This window comes from Eleutherodactylus coqui, chromosome 10, assembly GCF_035609145.1.
Source record: "Eleutherodactylus coqui strain aEleCoq1 chromosome 10, aEleCoq1.hap1, whole genome shotgun sequence".
Lineage (NCBI taxonomy): Eukaryota > Metazoa > Chordata > Amphibia > Anura > Eleutherodactylidae > Eleutherodactylus > Eleutherodactylus coqui.
In genome coordinates, this window is record NC_089846.1 from 6,437,584 (window position 1) to 6,458,808 (window position 21,225).

Genomic DNA, 21,225 nt, shown 5'->3' on the forward strand with positions numbered 1-21,225 from the left:
GCTTGCTTCTGACAAGCCGATGGTCTCTATAGCAACCTGTAAACAAAGCAGGAGGTTGCAGACATATCGGCAATATCTTCTGCTGGTTTTTCAAAGCCCTTGCACTGCTCTGTGTGGGTCTGTGCAGGCAGAGCACAATGTCACAGCTTGTGGCATTGTGCTCTGCAGCTCCCATAGTGATACATAGCCCGGAAATCTTCCGGGCTATGTCACTATGAGCAGTGGAGCTCGTCCCGTAAAATTTCCGGGCGTGCCACTCAAGGGGTTAATGTACCCAAAAATGGTACCAATAAAAAACACAAAAAACAAGCCCTCATACGGCCGTGTCGACGGAAAAATCAAAAAGTTATGGCTTTTGAAATGTGGAGATGAAGATCCTGCAAAAATCATTGCATCCTCAATGCCAAAATAGGCCGTGTCCTAAAGGGGTTAAGTTGCTGGCTCTTCCTACATGATTTGCATTCCTGTGGAGCCGGTGACTCACGGCCGGCCGCCCACCTCAGGGGCCTTTACTTGCTTTCACATGCATCCAGGTTTCTGCTGTGCTGCATGCAATATATCCAATGCAACATCTCCAGACCTTTATTCCATAATACAGGCCAAGGAAGCAGGACAGGAGTCACAGGGAATACAACGCGTTTTGGAGGGCTTACATACAAAATCTCCTCTTGAATGACAGACAGTGCCGGGGAAGAGGAGCTGATGAGATTTATCACTGAGGGAAGCCACATGCGGTCATCTTCTTCACAGCAGGAGATGCGTAGGATTACATGGCAGCCATTCAAGAGGCGACTTTGTATGTAAGCCCTCCGAAACGCGTTGCATTCCCTGTGACTCCTGTCCTGCTTCCTTGGCCTGTATTATGAAGGACTGAAGATGTTCCTACTCCCCCAAGATACATGATCCAAAGTGGGATACTTTATAGGCCATCTTGGATAATTGAGGAGGCTCGCTGGCGCCTGTGAACTCCTCATTGAAGGGCACTTTTCCTTATATGCTTCGCCCGTATGCCTGGAGCGCTGGATTATTTTATACGCAGTTTCCTTCCTGTATCCATTTGCCTGTCATTCTAATGCCCAGGGGCGCGGATTGGGCAGATGACGCTGGAAAAGGGACTCAGATGAAAAGAGCCTTCCTCAAGCGCTTCATTGAAATCTTTTGAACTGAAGCTTCACAAAGCTGATATAAAGCGGACTCGTTATTAGGAACGCGCCGCCTCCACTCCCTCCATTTGGTTGCCTAATATTGGCAAAGCTGTGGATGAAGTGCGCACCCGTGTAGAGCATCTTCTGCACTGCTTCATTTATGCTGTGCAGGGTAGTTACAGATGAGCCCCCCGATGTGAGACCCCAGAACTCCGACACTCAGATAGAGAATTTTAATATCAATGGAAACCAAAACTCAAAAAGTGTTATTGCACAACATCAAAAATGTTTCCCCCCTTGGAGATGTCGGTGCGGCCCCCTTTGTCACCGGACACATATGTAGCCTGGAGTCACATTCCTGCCGTAAATGTTGCAGCGGATCACAAAACGGACGGATGCAATGCCTTCTGGGATGCCGCAGATCATGGTGGGCGGTGGGGGGCATGTAGACTCTAATCACAAGGCGTCAGGTCTGGGGAACGTGGAGGATGAGGAATGAAGTTTACTATCGTCACCCCCTGCACGGCCGATCCATCTCTTTGGTGGTCGCCGCTTCTTATGCAGCACAGTGCATAACACAGCGGCATGGGACTGGGGGCGGAGCTTAAGATGGTAATAGCGAGCTAGATGGGGGGAGGAGTTAAGAACGGAAGGTGAAAGAAGAAGACAGGAAGAGGAGCAGAAAGAGAAGAAGCGTGGAAGAGAGAAGACGGAGCCGGGCAAGACGCAAGAAGAGACAGAAGAATAAAACTGAAAGCAGAGAGCGCGGAGCGGAGGAGAAGAGAGAAGCAGGCGACTGAACAGCGGAGGTCGGGAGACGTCGGGAGAAGATAAGAAGAAGGGAGACGGCGGGAAAGCGAAGAAGAAAGGCAAGATGGAGGACCTGAGGGCGCGGATCCAGGCGGCGGTCATGCAGGATGGCATCGGCTGGCTTAAGGAGCTGCTGTCGAGCTGCAGGACGGCCGCGGGAGCGGCTGAGACGGAGGGATCCGGGACGCAGCAGAGCGGAGCCAGCGAAGCACCGCCGGAAGCAGAAGAGCAGTTGCGGGGAAGACCGCAACGAAGGAAGCAGCCGCCAGCAAGGCTCAGCCCGAGCCCAGCGAACAAGCGCCGCGGACGGCGAAATAGCCGGGGAGAAGAAAGAGCGGCGGGAGCAGCGAGCACCGGAAGTAAGATGGCGCCCAATTCAAATCGGGTGGCGGGAAAGCGGCCCGATACGAGGCAGCGCTCACCGCCGGCGAGCGGGAGAAGAAGAGAACTTATGCAGCAGTCAGCAGCAGCCGCAGGGAGCTCCGCAGCGACAGAGCAGTGCGCGTCTGGGCGCAGGACATCGCAGAGAGGGAGAGGTGAGCCGAGGAGAGAGGCAGAAGAGAGAGGGGACACGCGGGGAGGGCGCGTACCCCACCAAGATGGCAGAGCACCGCAACCAGACCGCAGCGCAGCGTAGGGTAGGCGACAGAGGGGGGGGGGCAAGTAAAGGGGGGAACATACCACAGGCGGCGGCCCCCCTTAGCACCCCCACCAGCAGCGCAGCAAGCAGCCCAGGCCCCGCCAGTTTAACCCCATGGAGGGGACACCGAAGGGGGGGTAGCTCTTTTTCGGGGTCACGTAGCCCGACCCCTGAGCCCTACGCATCTAGCCACACGGGCCATAGGCACAACAGAGCAGCTTACCATTACGGGAATAGAGCTGAGGCTTCCCTGTACCGGGGGCAGCAGGAGGCAGTATACCCCACCCAAATGCCAAGCGGACACGCTTTACAATTGCCGCCACCCACTACGGTCATGCAGCGCCGGTGTTTCGTTAACCCAAGATACCTTGACCCACTGCTGCAAGAAACGCTGGGTTATTCGTCCCAAACGTCTGACAATCGCGCTAGCAGTAGCCGCCAAGGTCAGGGCGCCAGGCGCAGGCAGAAGGATAGAGCCAGAGCGCTAAGACAGGAGGCCAGGCGTTCCAGGCAGATAGAGCAGGCAAGCAGAGCTTCTAGTAGTAGCAGCTGCAGGGCGCGAGGAGCCAGCAGGGCAGATAGGAGCAGCTCAGAAGAAGAGACACGGTGCTCAGAAGACCAGCGTCAGCCGCTTAACTCACAAGCTATGCAACGTGCAAAAGACCACATGAGCAACAGGAGTCAAGGCCATTCGCAAGGACGGTCAAGCAGACACCAGCCTGGTTTGGCCCAACAGCAAAAGGCGCAGGAGGCTACGAGAAGGGCCAGTCGGCAGCCCACGCCTGAGCACAGGATCCGGAGGAGGGAGTCAGCGAGGACATCACCCTTGGCATCGCCGGAGGTCGGTCGAGCTGGTGAGTTATCATTGCATAATGCTTGGTGTAATGTGATGGATCCCGCGAAGGGCGCGGATAAACAGGATTTGGTCACGGTGTTAAAGTCATTGTTGAGCAAGGTGGATCCGCAAGAAGGGCTTTTAGTGTCCTGTGGTTCACCAGGGGGCAGAGGCCCGCCTGTGAGTAATGTGTCTGGAAGCTCAACGTTGTGTACAGATGGTGACCCAACGGAAGGTTTAAAATATGCCGATTCGATGTTTTGCGGTGTTGCCCCTCTAGGGGTAGGTTTGGTCGATGATGTTACGGAAAGGATCAAAAAAGGTCTATATGTGGACATTTGGTCCTTACTGTCGGTGGACCACGTTATGGTTGACAAAGAACGTTTGTCCGAACGTGGAGCGGAGAAGAAGCCAAAGATCGCTAAGACGTTCGGCAATTGGCTTCAAGCTTATTTGGTTTTGGCTCACGTAGTGTGTCAGCATCAGCCGAGTAAAGGACCGGAGTTGATGGTTTATTTAAATACCATCTACAGCGCCTACAAGCTGCATGGTGGGTCAGCTTGGTGGCGCTATGATGAAGACTTCCGACGTCAGGTATTGGGAATGAGCCACATAAGCTGGGCCACAAAAGCAACTGAGGTGTGGATCCAGCTTATTCTGGCGCAACGGCCCGCCAGAGCGTCCTTTCCTACGGGAGCCGCGGGAGGCGGGCAACAGCCCCCCGCGGCAGCTCAGAGACCCAATGGCTCGTGTTGGCTTTACAACGAGGGCCATTGCAGGTTTTATGCCACCTGCAAATTCCGACATGAATGCTCGGTTTGCGGGGGCCAGCATGCAGCAGTTCGCTGCTTCAAGAAACAAAGAGCGTCTGCCACAGTGGGTGGTGCCGGTGGAGCACCGAACCCCAGTGAAAAGCCGGTTCCTGGATCTGTGGTTAGACAGATACCACATGAAGCAGGCGGCAAAAATTCTTAAGGATGGTTTTTCGGAAGGTTTCGTTATCCCGTTCGTGTTTTCCCCCGCGTCTGTGTTTGCCCCTAACCTAAAATCGGAGTTAGACAATATCCAGTTAGTTAAAGAAAAATTGATTAAAGAAGTGGAGCTGGGCCGCATGGCCGGCCCTTTCGAAATACCACCTTTTACGAATTTGCGGGTGTCTCCCTTGGGTTTAGTACCCAAGAAAGAAACCGGAAAATTCCGTTTAATTCATCACCTATCCTTCCCAGCCGGAGATTCAGTTAACGACGGAATATCAAAAGAGCAGGCAGCGGTCTCGTATACGTCGTTTCATTGCGCGGTTCGTTTGGTCAGGGCGGTGGGTAAGAGAGCTCAGCTAGCAAAGACGGACATTGAGTCCGCCTTTCGCTTGTTACCAGTGCACCCCGATTGTTTCCACCTCATGGGGTGTCGGGTTGACAATCAGTTTTTTATAGACATGTGTCTGCCGATGGGATGCTCAATTTCATGCTATTATTTCGAATTGTTTAGTTCTTTTCTGGAGTGGTTACTCAAGTATGAGACGGGCATCTCATCGGTGATACATTATTTAGATGATTTTTTGTTCGTGGGCTTGGTGAACTCGGCGATTGCGTATTTTTGCTTAAAACTTTCCAGTCCCTCATGCGAAGGGTGGGGGTCCCGTTATCAGAAGAGAAAACTGTGGGCCCCTTAACCCGGATCACCTTCCTCGGGATCGAGATCGACTCTGAGGATATGATGTTTAGGCTACCAGTTGAAAAAGTGGCGAGGCTACACCAGGTGGTCAATGAGGTGGCCAGCTGCAGGAAGGTCATCCTGCGCCAGATTCAGAGGCTGGCAGGCCTGCTTAATTTTGCGTCTAAAGTTATCCCCATGGGGCGGGTCTTCTCGAGAAGACTGACTTTAGCCATGGCGGGGGTACGGGAACCCCATCATTTCGTGCGGGTGACACAAGGAATGACAGCAGACTTGCATATCTGGAAGGTGTTTTTGCAATCCTTCAACGGGCAAGTGATGTACCCAAAGGAGGAGGTGACGGGTAGCGACATATGCCTGTTCGCGGACGCGGCGGGATCGGGAGGGTTTGGTGTCATCTTTAATAACCATTGGTGCCGGGAACCCTGGCCTCAGAGTTGGTTGGATAGAAAATGGACCAAAAATGTTACACTGTTGGAATTCTTTCCTTTGGTGGTAGCGTTGGAATTGTGGATCGCAGAGCTTCAGGACCGCAAGGTTTGTTTCTGGTCAGATAACGTGGCGGTGGTTCGTGTGATCAATAAGCAGACCTCGGCTTCTCCACCCATGTTGGCGTTGTTGAGACATGTGGTTTTGAAATGCCTGCAAAACAATATTTATTTGCGAGCCAGGCATGTTCCGGGATGTGACAATGGAGCGGCTGACGCACTCTCTCGTTCACAGATGGAGGCGTTCAGAGAGCGGCACCCTCAGGCGGAGGCCGAGGGGGTACGATGCCCTCCTCACTTATGGAATCTGGCAGAGCAGAATTGCTGAAGCTGGTGGAGGCATCGGTCACGTGCGCGACGTGGAAGAGTTACAATTCCATTTGGTTAGATTGGCTATCATTGGCAGGCGGCTGCGTGGTCGATGGCGAAAAGGCGCGGGCGGCCACGCTAGATATGTTGTTAGCGTTGCGGGACAAGCGGCGGTTGGTCGCAGCAGCTAAAAAACATTTAGCGGGAGTAGCCTTTTTGTTAAAACTACATGGCAAGGCGGACGTCACGAAGGAGTTTATTTTTCGCCAGATAATACGCGGTTGGAAGAAAGAGAAGACGCGCATTGATAGAAGACGGCCCATTACGTTTTCCCTGTTAATAAGGCTCTTAGAGCTGTTGGAAAGCGTTTGCGTTAATAGTTCGGAAGCGTTGCTATTCAGTGCTGCTTTTTCGGTGGCGTTTTTCGCGGCATTGTGGATTGGTGAGCTGGTTCCAGCAAGTAAAAATAAGTCTGGCGGATTGCGACACATCGATGTAATTTGCTCAGGAGAGTCGTTACGGGTATGTATCAGAAAGTCCAAAACGGACATTTATGGCAGAGGCGAGTGGATAGCCATTAACAGCCTTGGCTCCAAGTGGTGCCCGGTAAGCACAGTTCGGGAATATATGAGCTCGCGTAATATCTGTGATCAATTCTTTGTACATTCAGCGGGCGCCCCCCTCACTCGGTTCCAGTTTTCGGCGGTCTTTCGCGCAGCCCTACGCGCAGCAGGTCTGAATGCGTCCGAGTTCGGTACGCATTCGTTCAGAATTGGGGCGGCAACCATGGCAGAAGCACATCGTATGCAGGAAGAGGATTTAAAACGGCTGGGTAGATGGAAGTCGCAGGCCTATAAATCATACATTAGACCGGATTTAGTATTATAAGAACGCGAAGGTGTGAGTAGTCTGTTTTGGTTAATGGCATTTTTCGGTTGGCTGGTACGGGTTCTGTTTTCTTTGTTTCTATGTTTCAGCTGCGGAACCGTGGAAAGTCTGGATTATCGGTCATTCATTCGTGTATTGGGCGGAAAAGAGGGCAGCAACTCGGCCATTAGGAAGGAGCTTAGGAATGACGGACACGGTGGTAAACTGGCATGGAATTCGAGGCCTGCAGTGGCCTAGGTTGCTGCAGATCGTGACTGAAATTAGCAGGTGGACCCCCCGGAGAGTCATTTTGGTCGTGCACGCCGGGGGGAACGACCTAGGCAAAGTGAAGCTGGGCGATTTACTCGTCCTAATAAAACAGGACATGCTCCGATTTAGGGAGTGTTTTCGAGAATCCGTGCTGGTGTGGTCGGATATTATCGCCAGGAGATGTTGGAGGGGGGCAAAAAACCCCGAAGCAATCGAGAATGTGCGAAAGGTGGTCAACCAAAGGATTTCAACGTTCGTGCATTCCCTGGGAGGGATTGCTATACGCCATTGGGAGTTGGAGGACAGAGAGAGAGGTGCGCTGAGAGATGATGGAGTACACCTAAATTACATCGGATTGGACACTTTCTTGTCAGGCCTGCAGGATGGTGTTGAAGCTGCCTTAGCTCGGGTCCGCGGGGTGGGGCGGAATGCGCCATAGGCAATACGGCGCATGCCGCGTGGCCTGAACTTTCCATGCTGGCTAGGAGGAAGGTTTACAAGCCCAAGGAAAGCGGGCTTACAAACGTCCAGTGGAACAGTTAAAGTTAAAATCAGTTAAAGTTAAGCGGGTTGTAGCATGGGAAGGGTTATGGAGTTTAAAATAGGTTAAATCTTTTAATAAAGCTGTGGCCTACCCCACATTTGACACAAGAAGAAGTCTTTGGTAAGTTTTTGTTAGATGGTTAAGGGAGCGTCAGTCAGGCTGATGCCCCCAGTCTCTTATGCAGCACAGTGCGTAACGCAGCGGCATGGGACTGGGGGCGGAGCTTAAGATGGTAATAGCGAGCTAGATGGGGGGAGGAGTTAAGAACGGAAGGTGAAAGAAGAAGACAGGAAGAGGAGCAGAAAGAGAAGAAGCGTGGAAGAGAGAAGACGGAGTCGGGCAAGACGCCCACCCACCCTCCTGAGGATTGGGTGAGGAGAGACTTTATAGGACATTATACGTTTGGAAGTTGTCACAGCTGTGTTTAGCCTGAACTTTCCATGCTGGCTAGGAGGAAGGTTTACAAACCCAAGGAAAGCGGGCTTACAAACGTCCAGTGGAACTGTTGAAGTTAAAATCAGTTAAAGTTAAGCGGGTTGTAGCATGGGAAGGGTTAGCGAGTTTAAAATAGTTTGGTTAAATCTTTTAATAAAGCTGTGGCCTACCCCACATTTGACACAACAAGAAGTCTTTGGTAAGTTTTTGTTAGATGGTTAAGGGAGCGTCAGTCAGGCTGATGACCCCAGTCCACTTCTGACATCATTGTGATAATGGAGTGGGGGATGGGTCCTGGTGGGATTTCCTGTTTGGCTGCGGCAGACGCCATATCTGTAGCGTCCAGATACAAAATTCCCAGGATGGTTTCCTCAAGGAGGAAGAAGGGGTCGGACACTTCCTGCAGGCTATATTGCAAAACACATTCACGGCGGGGGAGTCGCCCGTACGCTCCGCGTATACTGGTGGGTTCCCCTCCTCCACATTTTGACATTTGTTGTCTGGAAAGTGGAAGACGACTTCATCACTAAACACCGAAGACTCCATGAAACCGTCGCCGTCCGTTACAGTTTACATATTTTCGCAGAAGGAACGTCGCCGCGGTTTGTCGTCCGGTTTCAGGTCCGGTAACAATTGTAATTGGCAGGGATAACATCGCAAACATCTGCGCAGAATCTCCTCGCGGTCGGCTGCAGGACGACTAATTCTCTGCTCGCTCTACAGTGGATTTCCTTGGACTTTGTGTGAACCTCACACGGACGCGCTCCGCTATTTCCACGCTTACCGGTGGACGGCTGGATGATTTTCACTTACACATAAAACCTTTTCTTTAAAGTCACATTACTGCTTATGAATTGTGCGCCGCTGGGCGGAGCTTCACCAAACTGTTCAAAAGTGATGTTGCCCACTGATAACAGACTGGGAGACATGAAAATCATGACACAAAGCGCTCTCCTGTCTTCACCGGCAGCCATTTTGTCTTGTATTCCCCTAGCGACAACGATGGCAGAATAAAGGATTTTGGACGTCATTTAGCAAAACCATCAAACAATAAGATGTCCTTGTTGCCCATAGCAACCAATCACAATGCAGCATTCATCTTACCGCAGCAGCTTGAGAAATGAAAGCTGTACTGTGATTGGTTGCTAGGGGCACCAAAGACTGTCTTCCCGTTAGTCCGTTTTTTACTTGAAACTTTTTGAGTTTGTCTGTATTTATAAAAAAGTCAGTATCTGAGTGTCGTTAAGTGGAGTTCTGGGGCGTCCCATCAGGGGGATCATTAGTGATAACTCTGTATATTCCCTGTGATTGCCGGATGTCTCTTGTGTGAAGCCTCAGCAGACAATTAACCATAATCCATAATTAAACATTATGTCTGTCCAGCCTGTTGTTGAGATGAAGGATGACTTCCTGCCGAGGACGCCGCGCAGAGCATCACCCCCGCACTGGTTTTCTAATCTTTCATTTCCAAAAGCGCTGAGGCAGGGGGGGGGGTGGGGGGTAAAGGTTTACTGGCGCCGTGCGAAAGTTCAGCTCCATGGATGTTCCTAAAGGAATTTTGTCATTAGAAAAAAAAAATTCAATCCTTACCTATTCCTCCCCGTCAGTCTTCTTACCGCATCTTCTTCTCACCCATCTTCTCCTGCCTCCTCCAGTCCCTGGGTCACCTCACCTCCAGCCGGCCGGATCCTCTTCTTCCTGTAATGTAGCGTCCATTCGCTAAATGTCACTTCCTGCAGGACAGTGAATGCAATGTCACTAGAGACGTAGCGTTTACTGCCTAGCAGGGAATGCTGAATCCATGGCAGCCTGCTTTAGCGTGCAGGCATGGGATATATATGAACACTCGTGGTGAGACACCGTGCTAGCACAGTCGTGATAATAGCCTGTGGCTTCGCGCTAAAGCAGGCTGCAGAAGATTCGACATTCCCTGCTAGGCAGTGAACGCTACGTCACTAGTGACCCGGTACACCGACCTACAGGAAGCACAATGCCTAGAATGGTCGGTACTAGAGATGAGCGAGCATACTCGCTAAGGACAATAGCTCGAGCAAGCATTGTCCTTAGCGAGTATCTCCCCACTCGAAAGAAAAGGTTCGGCTGCCGGCGCGGGTGAGAGGTGAGTTGCGGCCATGAGCAGGGGGAAGGGAGAGAGGGAGAGAGATCTCCCCTCCGTTCCTCCCCACTCTTCCCTGCCGCTCCCCGCCGCTGCCGGCAGCCGAATCTTTGCTCCCGAGCGGGCAGGTACTCGTTAAGGGCAATGCTCGATCGAGCATTTGCCCTTAGCGAGTATGCTCGCTCATCTCTAGTCGGTACATAACAGCAAATAGAAGAATCGGCCAGCTAGAGGTGAGGTGACCCAGGGAACTGGAGGAGCCAGGAGAAGATTGGTGTGAAGATGTAGTAAGAAGACTCCTGGGGATGAATAGTCAAGTATAGAATTTTCTTTTTCTAATGAAAAAACCCTTTAAGGACAGAAATGTTGGGATATATTGCAAAATGGGATTCTCAAAGCACAATCGTTAACAATCCCTAAAAGAAGGAAGAATGGGGAGCATTTAAAGAGACCCGGATGGATGAACCCAGAACTTGCACAAATACCAAAAAGTAAGAAAAACGTGTTTATCAAATGAAAAGAGGGGGAAATATCTAAAGGAGAATATAATGGGGTCTGCAGAAACTGTAGGGCAAGGGTCAGAAAAGATAAAGCTGATAATGAATTGAGGCTTGTAACAGAGGCCAAAAACAATAAAAAAGGAGTTTGCGGGTTAAAGGCAAAAGAAAAGACAAAGATGCTGTTGGATGCTTACAGGATGAAAATGGTGAATTGGTTAAGAATGATGTTGAGAACTTTTATGGTTTAAAATGTACTTATTGATTTTTCAATAAAGAACACATTAACATTATCAAGGTAATGGCATTAATGTTGCAGTAAGGAAAACTGAGTAGCCTGTTGGTCATGGTGTGGTGGCCGGAAAACAGATCAGACCATCTCTCCGTGCCTATCCCCCCGGTAGCCGATGCCGTCGGTCCGGGGGCTATGGTGAGATGAGGCTATAGTTAAGTAATGGTTGGTACTGCGAACATTGTAATAACAAGTCTAGTAACAAGTATATAAGGGGGAGGAGCGAGGGTATGAGGGGGTTGTCAGCGGCCTGCGCTCGGTGCTGGGTTCCAGAAGTTGCGTGACAATGGTAATACCACTTTAAGCTAAGAAGGTAGTGTACTTGTTTGGAGCCAGACCCTTAGGTCCGGGGTGTTCCTGAACAGGATCCATGCCGTCCAAGCGGCGAAGTACTTTGGGGAGTTTCCTTTGTCTGCGGCACCAAGGTCTTCCATGTGGCATACGTTATCCATGATTTCCAGCCAAGAAGTCCTCGTGGGAGGCGATGTTGACCTCCAGAGTCTTGGTATGTTCTGTCTCATGGCCATAAGAAAGAATCTGAAAATGCTTTGGAAAGGGGTCCCCGAACCATGGACAGCAGGGCCGCCTCTGGCATCAAAGCTACGTTGTCTTTGTGGATTGCATTGTAGAGATTGGTGATTTCCCGCCACAGGGGCAGAACCAGGGGGCAGGACCACCAGATGTGGGTGAGGTCGCCTTTCCCACCCTTGCATCTCCAGCAGGTGTCCGGGGCTTGGGGGTACATTTTGGCTAACTGTGCCGGAGTTCTATACCATCTAGATATTATCTTATAGTTGGTTTCCTGAAATTTAGAGGCGGTTGCCATTGAATGAGTTAGTGTAAAGGCGTTTTTCCACAAGTCATTCTGAAAGGTTCTCCCCAGCTCTCTCTCCCAGTTGAGAACTTTTAAATTTCTATTTTGTATCTGTTTTCTCTCAGAAAGTAAATGTAACATCAACTGATCTTCCCTGTTCTATTGGGGGAATACAAGACTGCAGGCTGTGTATAAGGTGAGGGAACAACTCATGCCAGACTAATCTAATTTCCTTCTATGACAATCACCGACTGAGTTGATCAGAACAATGCAGTTTATATAGTATATCTTAACTTTAGTAAAGCATTTGCCAAAGAATCTTATACCGTACTTATTGAAAAAATGACCAAATATGGGTTTGACAAGGCAACTGTTAGGTGGATTCACAACTGGCTGAGTGATCAAAGAGTGGTCATAAATGGCTGCACATCCAAGTGGAAGAATGTCTCAAGTGGGGGACCACAAGACTCTGTCCTGGGCCCAGTGTTGGTCAACATTGTTATAAATGATCTGGAGAAGGGAATTGATGGGAAACTAATCAAATTTGCTGACAAAACACAACTGCTAGGAGGGATAGCTAAAACTTGAGAAGAGAGAGTATTCAAAAAGATCTAGAAAAGCTTGAACAGTGGGTGGCGACTAACAGAATGGTATTTAACAAGGAGAAATGCAAAGTCCTACATCTGGGCAAAAATAATGAAAAAAGCACATACAGAATGGGAGGAATTGGGAGAGAGGAGCGTCTGACCAGACTGTTAGGAGGTGTTGAAACCAGTGGATGTGTGAGGGCACACAAGGTGACCGGGCTCAGGACGCCCCCTACAGACCACCAGTAGAGAGGACTGTCTGACTAGACTGGTAGGGGGTGTTGGACCAGTGGATGTGTGAGGGCACACAAGGTGACCGGGCTCAGGACTCCTGACAGATCACCAGTAGAGAGGAGCGTACAACAAGCACGAGCAGTTCCACTTCCAACTATTTCATTGTCCGCCATCCAGAGACAGGTGACGCCATTGTTGCAGGCCCCGTGTCTGCCGCAAATATTTCCAGGTGCTTAGCAGAATGACATTTGGTCTCATGGCACCCATTAAATGTCCTGCCATTAACACCTTCGCCTTTATTTGCAGTAGAGTCATGAATGAGAAAACAGGACTGCAACGGAATGGAACCATATCATCTCTAGCAACAAATCCAGGTTTAGTTTGGGCACTGAGACCTAGTTAGGATTGGTTTGGACGCTCACCCTAAGGTCTCCACACCTCAATCCTGCCTCTGTTGTGGAGTGGCACACTTCCCCCACTGCTGGTGTGATGGTCTGGGGGGGTCATCACATATGACAGTCGGTCACCACTAGTAGTGGTACGAGGGGCACTGATAACTTAGCGATATGTGCCAGAAATCCTGTAGCCACTTGTGTTGCATCTCATGGCGGGGCTTCAAACAGCAGGATAATGCTCACACACACAGCAAGGGTTTCCCAAGAATGCTTCCAGCATGCTGCTGCACTTTCCTGGCCTGGCCAGTTGGCAGATATATTGTTGAACATTTACAGGGCCCGCTGGGTTGCTACCTTCAGAAGCCTGCCAGTCTGCAAAATCTAGAGGTTCAGTTATAAAAATTGTTGGCAAATGTGCCCCAGAATACCATGCAGAAAATATGCATGCCTGCCCACTTCTCATCATGTATCTAAGCTAAAGGCAGCCCAACAGGTTACTAGAGCCTCCATGCCCGCCTGTATCACATCTTGCATCTAAGCTAGAGGAGGTACAACACAGGAATAGAGCTTCCATGTCAGCCCGTATCACATCTTGTATCCAAGCTAGAGGCAGTACTACAGGATACTAGATCCTCCACCAAATTGTACAGTTTTCCCCAATATACTTTCACTCTGATATTGTAACCACTTACATATATCATCATTACATTCACACAAATAAAGTTTCATCCAATTCCAACAACTCCTTGTTTAGGATCGCCACCCAAAAAAATACCAGTCCAGGTAAAAGGGATTGTGGTTTGGGGTTTTTAACTCCTTTATTCTAGTGGGCTCAAATAGTAATTGTGACCCCCTCAGTGGCCCAAATCATAATAATGCTTCCAATAGTAGCCCTAGTAGTAACAGCATCCTCAGTAGTGGCCCCAATAGTAATAGTGCCTCCAGTAGTAATAGTGCCCCCAGTAGGGCCCGTGTAATAATAGTCTCCGCAGTAGTAATAGTGCCTCCAGTAGTAATAGTGCCCCCAGTAGTGGCCCGTGTAGTAATAGTGTCCCAGTAGTAATAGTGCCTCCAGTAGTGGTCCGTGTAGTAATAGTGTCCCAGTAGTAATAGTGCCTCCAGTAGTGGTCCGTGTAGTAATAGTCTCCCCAGTAGTAATAGTGCCTCCAGTAGTAATAGTGGCCCCAGTAGTGGCCCGTGTAGTAATAGTGTCCCCAGTAGTAATAGTGTCCCCAGTAGTGGCCCGTGTAGTAATAGTGTCCCCAGTAGTAATAGTGCCCCCAGTAGTGGCCCGTGTAGTAATAGTATCCCCAGTAGTAATAGTGCCTCCAGTAGTAATAGTGCCCCCAGTAGTGGCCCATGTAGTTATAGTGTCCCCAGTAGTAATAGTGCCTCTAGTAGTGTCCCGTGTAGTAATAGTGTCCCCAGTAGTAATAGTGTCCCCAGTAGTAATAGTGCCTCCAGTAGTAGTAGTGCCTCCAGTAGTGTCCCGTGTAGTAATAGTGTCCCCAGTAGTAATAGTGTCTCCAGTAGTGTCCCGTGTAGTAATAGTGTCCCCAGTAGTGGCCCGTGTAGTAATAGTGTCCCCAGTAGTAATAGTGCCCCCAGTAGTGGCCCGTGTAGTAATAGTATCCCCAGTAGTAATAGTGCCTCCAGTAGTAATAGTGCCCCCAGTAGTGGCCCATGTAGTTATAGTGTCCCCAGTAGTAATAGTGCCTCTAGTAGTGTCCCGTGTAGTAATAGTGTCCCCAGTAGTAATAGTGTCCCCAGTAGTAATAGTGCCTCCAGTAGTAGTAGTGCCTCCAGTAGTGTCCCGTGCAGTAATAGTGTCCCCAGTAGTAATAGTGCCTCTAGTAGTGTCCCGTGTAGTAATAGTGTCCCCAGTAGTAATAGTGCCTCCAGTAGTAATAGTGCCTCCAGTAGTGTCCCGTGTAGTAATAGTGTCCCCAGTAGTAATAGTGCCTCCAGTAGTGTCCCGTGTAGTAATAGTGTCCCCAGTAGTAATAGTGTCCCCAGTAGTAATAGTGCCTCCAGTAGTAATAGTGCCCCCAGTAATGTCCCGTGTAGTAATAGTGTCCCCAGTAGTAATAGTGCTTCCAGTAGTGTGCCGTGTAGTAATAGTGTCCCCAGTAGTAATAGTGTCCCCAGTAGTAATAGTGCCTCCAGTAGTAATAGTGCCTCCAGTAGTGTCCCGTGTAGTAATAGTGTCCTCAGTAGTAATAGTGCCTCCAGTAGTGTCCCGTGTAGTAATAGTGTCCCCAGTAGTAATAGTGCCTCCAATAGTAATAGTGCCGACAGTCATGGCCCGTGTAGTAATAGTGTCCCCAGTAGTAATAGTGCCTCCAGTAGTGTCCCGTGTAGTAATAGTGTCCCCAGTAGTAATAGTGTCCCCAGTAGTAATAGTGCCTCAAGTAGAAATAGTGCCCCCAGTAGTAGTAGTGCCCCCAGTTGTAGTAGTGCCGTGCCCCCAGTAGTGTCCCGTGTAGTAATAGTGTCCCCAGTAGTAATAGTGCCTCCAGTAGTGTCCCGTGTGGTAATAGTGTCCCCAGTAGTATTAGTGTTCCCAGTAGTAATAGGGCCCACTTGTTGTTTAGTGACGTGCAGTTGTCACCACATAAGTTGTATAATATAGTTATTCTCCCTTTAATAATATAGTAAGGTGACTATATTTTCCTAGGGTCAAAGCAGGACAAAGGGGTGTGGTCAGGGTGGGGCTTATCATGACATATGATTTTATCTCTGTTGTTATAAAAAGTACAGGGCCGGTTCAAAAAAGACACGGAGCAAGTTCTGCAGCATTTCTGCATCCAAAAAACAGTCAGAATCCGTACAAGTGCTGCAGATTTTGACTGGAAATCAGCCGTGAATCCGCAGCTGATTTCATACTATGCGGCGCTCCCCCTCCCCTCCTCCGAAGTCCTCCCACTGTCAGCGCTCCCCATATTCTGGGTCCCTTGCAGAACCAAAGAGGAGAGGTGAGGGGTGGAAGATCCCGGATGCACACACTGCTGTCAGTGTGTGCATCCAGCCGCGGCGCTGCAGAGTGATTACCAGCCGGGAGCTTTAAATGGGGACCAGACGTCCCAAATGGTGTCCCCCTGGGGTCCCGTGGAAAGTGGGACAGAGGGTCCCAAAGTAGGCCTGTCCTGCCTTAATCGGGACGTCTGGTCACTTTAATATAGCCAAAATATATTTGGTAATTGGAGAACCCACAAGCCCCCCAGAACCAGAGTGTATACTATGACTCTGTATCTGTCTAGCCCCTCCGCTCTATGCTCCTGGAAGGACTCAGAGTCCATATATCCACCCGCCCAGCTCTGGAGAGTTAGTTGGTGGAGGAGAGGTGCAGCTGATTGAGGGGCGACTACTTACAGCTTCACCTCTGTACTGGGATCTACGGACTTGGACTGTATGGACCTCCATTAAAAAGTGAGTTTTACTGTTTAACCCTTTCCCTGACTCCTGGAGCTTCTTCTCACTAGTGGGAGGACCTGCACCACGCTACAGCGCCCTCCAGGGGCAGATGCCAGACCTAACAACAAGTCCTCCCACCACATCTACCATGGCAAGTCAGAGTAATAGCAACTATGACCCAAGCTGTCCCCCTCTGACTGCTACATTTGTGTCCTCCCCATCCAAAACCTCCTGCCTGGCAGCAACTGTGCTCCATCAAGTGCGTCACTCACTCTCCAGCTCCGACCGCCGCTGCTGTAGTCAGAGGCTGTGACCCCTGACCTCCCCCCAGCATCTGCGATGCATGTGCAGGACTCAGGGGGCGGTCAGGGGTCACATCCTCTGATCATAGCGGTGGCAGCCGGATCGGAACTAGAGAAAGAGAAGCATACTTGATGGCGCGGCGCTGCTGTCAATTATTATTTGCTGGCCATTAATATAATTAAAGTTAATTAAAATATTAACTTAATTGCCGGCCGGTGAGTTACTGGCTGGATGGTGACCCTTTTCTTGGTACACCATTTTTTTCGTCAATGAGTGTAACAAGGGACTCGGACCGACAGACCGGAGCAGGGAATTGTGCCGCTCCCCAGACAGCAGGGATTAGGGTGACATAAGCGGAGGATTCACCTCCTGTATAATGCATGTTGGATACACAATACGATGTTGTGTACACAGATACTGACTTTGTTGTGGTGGCGGTATGCCAAGATTATGCCCTATGACAACAAAAGAACTGGTTGAAGAGAAGTAGGCACGGTGGGATCCATGCCAGCAAAGCCAACTTTAAAGGGGGTTTTCAGAGTTATGTATTTTATACAGTTTTGGTCCTCCCATGCCCAAAACTATATCAAATAAATATGCTCACCACGGCATAGGACCGCCGTGTCATCTGACAGGTGACGTCACCCAGCCAGAAGGCCCAGTGACGTCCCGTAAACCGGTCACACAGGCTTCTAATGTGGAAGCCCCACGCAGGTTTCTGGGACCCCATCAGCGACGTCCTTGTTGGGCCTTCTATTGCCTGCAGTGGGGACATTTGTAACCAACAAAAAAGATGAAGGAGGCAGCATTCAATCCATATTAAAAGGTAGACAGAGCCACGTATCGACCCTACACAGGGGTCTTCATCAAGCTAAAATGTAACAACACCCATCCCACAATGTATAGCACAATTCACCAATCAGAGTAAAAAACACTAATGCAGACATGCCCACTATAGGTGTTCATATGGACTTACCCTCTGATCCGCTGGGTGAGACCTTGGCGGCATCCTAGTATAAAGAAGCACGAAGTGTAATGGAGTCCTCAGCGTCCCACCGTCTCAATCCGCAGGCGCGGGGACGTCCCTGGAGCGTCACTACTACGCAATGCCATAGCCGGGCCGTGTCCGTCGTCAAGAAGACTGTACACAACGACCCAGTGCGCATGCGTCAGAAGTCCAAGGGCCGACCATAATACTACCGAGCTGTATCAGCTAATATGGGCCACAGCAGCAGCTATGTGGAAAACTCCATGTATAATGAAGGTCCACTATAAATGGTACCAATATTAGATTGCCTATGCAAGCAACTCCAGACAATGGAATGCTCCATTTTCCCTGGTATCTTCTTGCCATCTCTTTAATGTCCTGGTGGAATCGGTCACCTTGTTCCTCACTCACAGCTCCCACATTTTCAGGTAAGTAGTCAAGGTGGGATTGGAGGAAATGCACTTTAAGCTCATCAGGCAACCTAAAGCTTGAGATGCTTTCAGCATTCGTCCGACGATCTTTTTGTAGTCTGGATCTTTCTTATTGCTTAAAAATTTCTCTACAACCTCTTTAAATACAGTCCACCCTGTAGCTTGTCTCCACCCATACTTCCGGTGGCGTCAAGATACAATAGTACCACAGGCGAGAACCAAGGAAAAAAATTGAATCAAGCCCATGCATGTCAGAGCCGGCGCGGTTAGCCTGCAACATGCTGATGCTGGTTTCCATTAGCTCACTCTGGAAGTACTTTTCTTTCAAAGTTATCTTTTTTTGGCATTGTATATCCTAATTGCACTGATGTGAATTAATTAATAGCAATTTTGACTTTCAATTTAATTAAAAACCCTAAGATAAAAAAAACAAAACAAAAATTGAGAAAAATTTGCTAAATTTGAAGAGAAGTTTGCATCACACCAAAATACATGGAAATTAGTTGAAAATAATCAAACTGATCTATGTTATCCATAGCAACTATAAAGAACATCTCTCTCTATCTAGAGGACCTGGCATATCACGGGTATTACATGGGGAACCTTTTGAAGTTAATGAGAACTGTGTAATACTTCATTAACCCTGCGGAGGTGCTGCAGGAAAATGCAACACTTGTGGCGAGGTGTCCTCCTTTCCATCCAATAAAGCGGAATTGTCCAAAGTGGACAACCCCTTAGATATTAAATAGGACTGGATTCCAGATCCCAAATACTGGTCCAAGAAGCTGAAAATACATGGATGGCACATTCTGTGGATTTTTTTGGGAGGGGTCCCTCCTCCGTCATAAGAAAATACATAATACAAATTGCAGGCAGATAGGCAGTCTGCCTGCAATTTGCTTGCATAAAAAAGGATCAAGATGACAGTATCCCCACACCAGAACGGCTCAGTGCAAAAATATAGTATCACAACCAGGCTCAGTGAATAAATACAATCCCAGAACCTAACTCATAACCTAGATACAGCCCCAGAACGAAGCTCATAACATAGATACAGCCCCAGAACCAAGCTCAGTGCATAGATACAGCCCCAGAACCAAGCTCAGTGCATAAATTCAGCCCCAGAAACAAATGCAGTACATAAATACTGTACGAGAACCAACTCATAATGTACAGTAGCAGAACCAAGCAATTGTGTTGTGGGGGCGCCAATGGGCTGACAGCAGCGCCTCAGAACATCAGAGGGGAGGAAACAGAGCCAGGAGGAGGATTCATGTAGCTCCACAAGATACTGTCGCATAGAGAAGAAATTCATCCAGCCAGGCAGACCTAAGTGGGGTGATTGCCCCCAGCCTACATCACCTGGTGCCCCCTACAAGCTGGTAGCCGGCGCTGTGTGTGACCACACAGGTTGCACGTAGTTCAGGCTGGCCATGCCTAGTCTTATCTTAGAAGAAAGGGTATTGGAAACTTATTGCGCCTCCTGCGTTATAGTTTTTGAGGTTTTCTGAGCTTAAGAGCTCAGCTGAGCTGTTGGGGAGTGTTTGACAACAAACTTGCTGACAGTTTCCAATAACATTTATCAGAAGTATGAATGCAGCTCTATAGAATACAGGATGTAATGCAGGATCAGGACAAGTTATGGATGAACACTTACGGAGGCTTCAAGGTGTCCGGCTTTTCATACAGCATTCTGAGAAAAAATAAGAAAGATCTAAGTACATGGTTAAGAATCTGCACAAAGCGATTATAGAGGATTTTGACTAATACACAGCTGATTGCTCATGGATTGTCAAGGGGTTTCTGGAAATAGCTGAAATCATCCAAACCCCTGATGGAATGGGCAGGTTTTCAGTAAAGGTTACTGACTGCTGCCACTAGGGGGAGCTCGCTGCAGAGGTATTTATGTGACTTCCAGTAGGAGCTGTATACATATGTAGGGAGCTCCCCCTAGTGGTGACCACAGGTTGATTAATTTTCATCATTGAATGCTATGATAGTGTGATGGAAGTCCCCCTTCTTTATGGAGACGCTCTGCTGCTACTGTTAAAGTTATTAGGTTAAGACTTTTTACCTTTCGAGAAAAACATCCTTCAAGAGCTCCAGCTGGGAGGAATTTTCAGAGGCTCTTGTTCTAGTCCTGTGTGTAGAAAAGAGAGCATTAACCCCTTAATGATGCAGCTTATTTTGGACGTAAGGGCACGATTTTTGGGGGATTTTCATCTTCACTTTTCAAAAACTCTAACTTATTTTATTCTTCAGTCAACATGGCCGTGTGAGGTCTTGTTTTTTGTGTCGCGAGCTGTAAATTTTATTTGTGCCATATTTGGGTATGTATAATGTGTTGTATAAGTTTTAGTATTTTTTTCCCCGAGGACAGGGAGAAAAACACCTCAATTCCTCCATTTTATTTTTTCAGCTTTAATCATGCAGCATAAATGATTTCATAATTTTTTTCTGCAGGTTGATGCGATGACAACAATACCACAACTCTCTAAACATTTTTTTTAGGTTTTTCCATAACATCTTTGTAGGGACTTGATCCTGCATTGCTATGATTGCACTGATAATACACTGCAGTACGTCTGTAGTGCAATGCATTATTGCTTATCGTAGTGATCACAGGCAGACCTAAGTGGGGGTGATGTTACAGACCTGAGTTACAGTTTTTGAAGTTCTGTAAGCTCATAGCTGCCTCACCTGCTAGTTCAGTGTCTCTGCACAGCTTGACCTGGTGATTTGCATTCTGGGTAGTGTGGGCTTTAGACTAGACACTGTATAGTCATCTAATGTAGAAAAACAATTGCCTTTCGATATATTATAAGAGCTCAGCTAAGCTTTTGGGGACTGTTTGACAACAAACTTGCTGAGAGTTTCCAATAACAATTCTAAGAAGTGTGAGCGCAGCTCTAAAAAATGCAGGATGTAATGCAGGATCAGGGCAGGTAATAAACACACTTACAGAGGCTTCATGCTATTAGGTTAAGACTTTTTACCTTTCGAAAGAAACATCCTTCAAGAGCTCCAGCCGGAAGGCATCTTCAGAGGTTCTTGTTCTGGTCCTGTGTGTAGAGAAGAGAGCATTAACCCCTTAGTGATGCTGCTTATTTTGGACCTAAGGGCACGGCGATTTTGGG

The 21,225-nt window shown here is 48.7% G+C and overlaps 1 protein-coding gene across 1 annotated transcript in view; it reads right to left on the bottom strand.

Annotated features, from left to right (window-relative positions):
* Positions 1-21,225, bottom strand: part of LOC136579974 (histo-blood group ABO system transferase-like) — a 49,501-nt gene that overhangs the window by 8,192 nt on the left and 20,084 nt on the right. The window contains exons 4-6 of the mRNA XM_066580109.1: positions 21,085-21,150; positions 20,163-20,228; positions 19,746-19,781 (exon numbers count right to left, since the gene is read on the bottom strand). Of these exons, the coding sequence (XP_066436206.1) occupies positions 19,746-19,781; positions 20,163-20,228; positions 21,085-21,150 (168 nt within the window). The remainder of the gene's footprint in view (positions 1-19,745; positions 19,782-20,162; positions 20,229-21,084; positions 21,151-21,225) is intronic.